Genomic DNA, 7,559 nt, shown 5'->3' with positions numbered 1-7,559 from the left:
AAAGAAAAAAAAACGGATTTGGGGGGGGGGGGGGGGGGCAATTTAGCAGCTCGCACGGGACGGCACTTGGGCTTGCGCCGGCCCTGCTAAAACAGTACTCAACACTGGGTCGAACTAGTGCCCTATATGCTGTCTCCCTTGCAGACGACCCACACTTTTGTAAAATTCTCCCCTAAGACCGAAGTCGACCATTCGCCTTCCCTACTACAGCTCTTGCATTTCACATTGCTTTTCAACGTTATGCCTAGATGTTTAATCGATATGACTGCCAAGCTGCACACTACCAATACTGTATTCGAACATTATGGGTTTGTTTTTCCTACTCATACGCATTAACGTACAGTTTCCTACATTTAGAGCTAAATCACATACATCACACCTACTAGAAAATTTGTCTAAGTCATCTTATATCCTCTTACAATCACTAAACGGCACCTTCCCACATACCACAGTACCATCAGCAAACAGCTGCATACTGCTGCTTAACATGTACGCCAGACTATTTTTGTATACCGAAAATAGCAGCGGTCCTATCACACTTTCCCGTGGCACTTCTACGATACCCTTGTCTCTGATGAACATTCACCGTCGGGAACATACTAATTCTTTTATGCAAGAAGTCTTCGAGCCAGTCGCATATCTGAGAACTTATTCCGTATGCTTGTGCCTTCGTTAATAGTCGGCAGTTTAACACCGTGTCAAATGCTTGACGGAAATCTAGGAATAACGAATCCGCTTCTTGCGCTTCATCCGTGATTCACAGCATCTCATGTGACAAAATGGCAATCTGAGTTTCACAGTAGCGATGCTTTCTAAAACTGTACTGATCTGTGGACAGAAGATTTTCCTTCTCAAGGAAATTTATTATATTCGAACTGAGAATACGTTCAAGGATTCTGCAGCTAACCGATGTTCAAGATATGGGTCTGTAATTTTGTAGGTCCGTTCTTTTACCCTTCTCATATACGGGAGTCACCAGCGCTTTTTTCCAGTCGCTTGGGACTGCGCTTTGGGCGAGAGATTCGCGAAGAGTGCAAGCTGAGTCAATGAGTCTAATCATGTCATAGCTGTTCGTGTGGGATCGATACGGAGTTGGCTGTAGTATACAGGGTGAGTCACTAACTATTGCCACCCGGAATGACTCCGAAAGTATGACAGTAGCAGAAAAGTTTGTGGCACAAACGTTGCGTGGGACAACGGGGGCCATAATATGACGTTGGTTTTTTGTTGCTAAGTGGGGTCGCGTCAGAGATATGAAGGTCAACTTTGTTTTTTTTAAATGGGATGCTACAGTTTGGTACTTACTTTCTGATAGCGGCTGTCGAGACGAATCCAATGATGTGCAACAGTAAGGTCTTTGAAGGTCACAAAGATGGAATCAACGTCCATTTACAGAAGGTGTTCGAAGTGATGATCATTGGTATCAGTGCAGTGCTGCAATCTTCTTATCATGGATTGAGTGGTATTCCTTATCACTTCGGCACTTACAGAAGCACATTCTCTGACAATTCTCTCTCGTATATTGGGCAAATAGTAAATATTAGCCGAATACGGCGTATCCATCTAACTTGCCATTGACATGTAAACACCATTCGACGGTTTCATAATACAACACAAATAGGAACAGTAAGACTAGTATCGTCGAATAAAGCGATGTGAATCGTATATTCCTTCGAAGAACTAGTCGATATGCTTCTCATTTACAGAGAATGCCAACGAAATTCAGTGAGAGCTGGAGACTTACACGCTGAAAGATATGCTCAACTTACTCACCCTACAAATGGTTCAAATGGCTCTGAGCACTATGGGACTTAACATCTGAGGTCATCAGTCCACTATAACTTAGAACTACTTAAGCCTAACTAACCTAAGGACATCCATGCCCGCGGCAGGATTCGAACCTGCGACCGTAGCGATCGCGCGGTTCCAGACTGAAGCGCCTAGAACCGATCGGCCACAACGGCCGGAGTACTCTTCCTACACGTCGTACATATAACAGGTGTACGGTAAATTGAGAACAACTGGATCTTTAACGCATCGAAACATATCCGGCAAAGGAAAGTTACTAACGAGGAAACGGAAATTGGTACTCTTGCCACTGTTGTTCGAGATCCTTGTGTTAGTTCGCGTCAGATCGCAAAGAAATCTGGCATGAGCCAGAGTAGTGTTGTTCGTGTTCTGCATCGCCATAAATATCACCCTTACCATAACAGTCTCCACCAAGAATTAACTGGTCGGTTTATATGCGTCGCATTGAATTCTGCCGGTGGGCTCAACTTCAGATTCAGAGGGATGAGACATTTACTAATTTGATTTTATTTACTGTCGTGGCTACACTCATGAACCATGGAAATGTTAATTTGCTTAACATGCATTATTAGGCAAGTGAAAATGTATGTTGGCTGCGGCTAGTTTTCACACCAAAAGCCGTTGTCGGTGAATGAATGGTGTGCGATTCTGGAAGACAGAATTATAGGCCCCTATTTAATCGAAGGAAATCTTAATGGAAGGAAGTATACCACATTCCTGCAATAAACATTAGGCCTGTTATTGGTTGAAATACCTTTAGGAACAAGGAACAGAATGTGGTATCAACACGATGGGTGTCCGGCACATTTTTCGCTGATGGCTAGAAATTTTAATTTATTTAATTTGTCGTATGGCTAGAGCCCCCCGTGGGGCAGACCGTTCGCCGGGTGCCGGTCTTTCAATTTGACGCCACTTTGGCGACCTGCAGTCGATGAGGATGAAAGGATGATGATGAGGGCAGCACAACACCCAGTCCCTGGGCGGAGAAAATTCCCCGGCCAGCCGGGAGTCGAACCCAGGCCGAAAGGATTGACAATCCGTCACGCTGACCGTTCAGCTACCGGGGGCGGACATGGCTAGAAATGAGTTGGATTGGACGCGGAGGAGATGTGTCGTGGCTGGCTCGTTGGCCAGACTTGATCCTTCTGGAGTTCTTCTTGTGTGGATTCATAAAATACATTGTTTATAGAGACGTTTCAACTACAGCTGAAGATATGCGAGAGAGAATTGTCAGAGCATGTGCTTCGATAAGTTCCAATGTGACAAGGAATACCACTAAAGCCATTGTAAGAAGATTGCAACACTGCATTGATACCAATGGTGATCACTTCAAACACTTTCTGTAAATGGACGTTGATGCCATCTTTGTGACCTTTGCTGACCTTCGAAGACCTTACTGTCACACATCATTGGATTCGTCTCGATAGCCGCTATCAGAAAATAAGCACCAACTATAGCATCCCATTTAAAGAAACAAAATTTACCTTCATATCGCTGAAGCGATCCCACCCAGCAACAATGAACCAACGTCACATTATGGCCCCTCTTTTCCCACGCATCTTTTGTCCGACAAACTTTTCAGCTCCTATCAAACTTGCAAGGGGGCTTAATTAAAAAGAAAAGACTGATATTAATGAATAAATGCAATAATTTTACTAGCTGTGTGACCGGTTACGAAGTCTCGTAAGCGCTTGGCCCTGACTAGTATTAGCACGCAATCTGACTACATAAAATAAAAATAAAGAATGACAAGGAATTTCCATTAACACAATTGATTAATTAAGTACCCTGCAACTATAAAAGCTACGAAACAATAAAACACAAATGTTACTGTTCTGTGTGTGGTAGTGTGACTCAACGTACATGTAACGGGCTCTGTTCTTTCTCAATACGTCAAAATATTTTAAACACCATTTACAATGAACTTATTGAAAAACCAGAAATGCTATAATTGCACATAGAAACCAGAATTTGAGTCTAATAAATGAACACAAGTCAGATGCTTTGTTGACTGTACCTGTGAGCAAGAGGGATTGTTATTAAAGAAAACTGTAATACCTTTTCACCTTATTAAATATTGACAAAAATATTCCATTACACCAGCATCATAAATCAAAAGCCCATCTCCTTTCTCAAATATATTCTGACAATTGCATCGTCTTCCATCTATACGTAACACCAACCGAACAGTACAACATATCAGTCAACACTCAGATCGTCTACTCTCTCGCCCAACAGAACGACGACTGCTCTCGACATAAAAAAATGGCTCTGAGCACTATGGGACTCAACTGCTGAGGTCATTAGTCCCCTAGAACTTAGAACTAGTTAAACCTAACTAACCTAAGGACATCACAAACATCCATGCCCGAGGCAGGATTCGAACCTGCGACCGTAGCGGTTTTGCGGTTCCAGACTGCAGCGCCTTTAACCGCACGGCCACTTCGGCCGGCCGCTCTCGACATCCTCTGAACTACTACAGCCCAGTGGAGGCGGCGGAATAATAATCTTTGGCGCAATCTCTTGCGCTGTGACTCAGTGTAGCCACCTTTCAAACTTTCGGTGTTATTCTTGGCGGATGTAGTTAGTGACTCACCCTGTACTTCTAGACTCATCACTTATACTGTTTATTGTTAAGTCTGTAAATAGGCTCTAGCATCTATTGGCGTCTATCTTGAAACATATATCAATTCAGATTTTTCAAAATGACAGTGACAGTTTGGCTCTGAGGAATATGGGACTTAACATCTGTGGTCATCAGTCCCCTAGAACTTAGAACCTAAGGACATCACACACATCCATGCCCGAGGCAGGATTCGAACCTGCGACCGTGGTGGTCACGCGGTTCCAGACTGAAGCGCCTCGAACCGCACGGCCACACAGGCCGGCTGTGACAGTTTACCGTGTGAGAGTTTTCTCAATGAACTGAAGTCTGCCACCTGCTTCACCTATACCTGACCCTTTTTGATCGTTCCAGTTCATATGCATACAAATTTATTACATCCAAGAACTTGTGTAAGTTTACTGATTCCAGTAATGGCTTATTGATATTGTAAAACGTGTTGTCAGTCTTTACACGATTTCGAACTGTTATCAAGATTTGACTGGATATTTGTGTTGCTTTTTGTATTGTACGATACAAAGAAGAATAAGACTAGAGCTTAGATACAGAGACAGACGAATAATGTCCAGCATCTACCTGGTGATCGAAAAGTAAGTATAAATTTGAAAACTGAATAAATCACGGAATAATGTAGATAGAGAGGTACAAATTGACACACATGCTTGGAATGACATGGGGTTTTATTAGAACCAAAAAAATTCAAAAGTGCAAAAAATGTCCGACAGATGGCGCTTCATCTGATCAGAATAGCAATAATTAGCAGAACAAAGTAAGACAAAGCAAAGATGACGTTGTTTACAGGAAATGCTCAATATGTCCACCATCATTCCCCAACAATAGCTGTAGTCGAGGAATAATGTTGTGAACAGCACTGTAAAGCATGTCCGGAGTTACGGTGAGGCATTGGCGTCGGATGTTGTCTTTCAGCATCCCTAGAGATCACGATACACTTGCGACTTCTGGTAACCCCAAAGCCAATAATCGCACGGACTGAGGTGTGGGGAGCTGGGAGGCCAAACATGACGAAAGTGGCGGCCGAGCACACGATCATCACCAAACGACGCGTGCAAGAGCTCTTTCACGCGTCTAGCAATATAGGGTGGTTCTAATAAAACCCCACGTCATTCCAAGCATGTGTGTCAATTTTTACCTCTCTCACCTACATTGTATAAAATATATACAGAAGTAACTTTACAGAATTGGAAGAAAAAATGTCACGCTATGGGAATGCCAATAAATGATAGAACAATATACTCGTTACAATTTGCAGATGACCAACTGATTATAGCCCAAGACTATGAGGACATAGAGTATACGACCAGACAATTGATTCAAGAATATAAAAAATCAGGTCTAAATGTAAACATGAATAAAACAAAGTACATGGTAATTGGTGGAGTGAATGGAGACTTAATATTGGAAGAAGGGATGGGAACAATAACAGCTACTGAGGAATATAAATATTTAGGTGTGAAAATTACAAATGATGGGAAACAGGACAAAGAAATTAGATCAAGAATAAATTCTGGAAAGACGACAATCTCTTTATTGAATGGAATTCTCTGGGACAAACACATAACAACTGATAACAAAATAAGGATTTTTGAAACAATAGTTAGGAGCATTATTACATATGGTTCAGAAGTGTGGATAACAAAATGGCAACTGAAATCAAAATTATTAGCCACAGAAATGGATTTCTGGAGACGTTCAGCAAGAATATCAAGACGAGAAAGAATAAAAAATGAAGTAATCAGAGACAAGATGAAATGTAAAAATTCAATTATTGATTTCATCGAGCACAAACAACTTAAATGCTATGGACACATCAGACGAATGGAACAGGAAAGGCTACCAAAATGCATAATCGACTAGGTACCAATTGGAAGAAGAAAAAGGGGACGACCACGGGAAACACATGGAAACAGGGAGTTCAGTCAGCAATGAGGAAGAACAACATTCCTGAAGATTTATGGACAAATAGAGAAGAGTGGAGAACAATAATTAGTGACTTACTGTAATCTAGAATAGGTGCTGGAAAAATGTACTCACATTGTAAATCCAGAATAATAAATAATCTACATTATTCCGTGGTTTATTAAGTTTTCAAATTTATACTGACTTTTTGATCACCCGGTACAACGTGAACTTTTAGGGAGACCCGAACCGATCTGACGGCGCCGTGTTGACCGTCGTGTTATCTGCGGCCAGTTGTTGGCGTCACGGGTCGAGGTGGCTGCGCTGCTGAGTCACGGACAGAGCCGTAGTTGGCCGAGCGCGGGGGCAGCCAGAGCAGCCGCCATGTCTGCCGCTAGCACACCGCTCTGCGCCCTCGCGCTGCTGATTTTACTGTCGGTGTCGATGGTGGTGGGCGGAGCTCCTCCTCCGCAACCTCCGGAGGACAACGAAGGTACGGTAGCTGCGCCTCTATTCTTGTCTGAGCCAGTGTACTAAATTAGTCCCATCACAGACCGCATTAACGTAGTCACTGCCAGTGAGAGACAAAAATGTCACAGATGAAAGTTGCTGGAAAGAATGTACTCTACATCCACATTCTATAAACTGCTGTGAACTTCGTGGAAGAGGGCATTTTTGACTGTATAATGTTACTTAAAATCCGTCTTGATTGCAAAAAAAATTTTTTTTTATTATTGATATGACCGGTTTCGGTTCATTCAGAACCATCTTCAGATCTGTAAAAATAATTATACTAATTTACCATTTCACGGAAGCAAATGTTTTTCATCCTATCTAATCAACATCAAATGTACCAGAACGTACCTGATATTTCAGTTACAGGAGTAACCCTTCCAAATCCAGCAACTTTCACATGCTACGTCACATAAAATTGGTTGGCAGAGTGCACGTCATTTATATTAATTATAACACTATTACCGACAGGTGGCGTCTGGTACATTTGTTACATTCCATTTGTACATACTGTATTCAGTAGATCTTTTTTTATATTAAAAATATTTGGTTAAAATATGTAGATGTCAAAGTTAAAATCTGTACTTGTCAGGATTAAAAAACAGTAAAATTATCATTTTTATACGATCTAAAAGCATAGGGCGATTTATATATCTATGGTGCTGGTGTGATCTACTGAATACAGTATGTACAAATG

General features: G+C 41.9%; 1 protein-coding gene across 1 annotated transcript in view; it reads left to right on the top strand.

Annotated features, from left to right (window-relative positions):
* The first annotated feature begins 6,683 nt into the window (after window positions 1-6,683).
* Window positions 6,684-7,559, top strand: part of LOC126176850 (collagen alpha-2(IX) chain-like) — a 36,120-nt gene continuing 35,244 nt past the window's right edge. Inside the window, exon 1 of the mRNA XM_049924038.1 lies at window positions 6,684-6,842. Within this exon, the coding sequence (XP_049779995.1) occupies window positions 6,734-6,842 (109 nt within the window). The 5' untranslated portion in view covers window positions 6,684-6,733. The remainder of the gene's footprint in view (window positions 6,843-7,559) is intronic.

The sequence above is a fragment of the Schistocerca cancellata genome, chromosome 3 (genome assembly GCF_023864275.1).
Source record: "Schistocerca cancellata isolate TAMUIC-IGC-003103 chromosome 3, iqSchCanc2.1, whole genome shotgun sequence".
NCBI classification, from domain to species: domain Eukaryota; kingdom Metazoa; phylum Arthropoda; class Insecta; order Orthoptera; family Acrididae; genus Schistocerca; species Schistocerca cancellata.
This window is presented reverse-complemented; position numbering and strand designations above follow the sequence as displayed.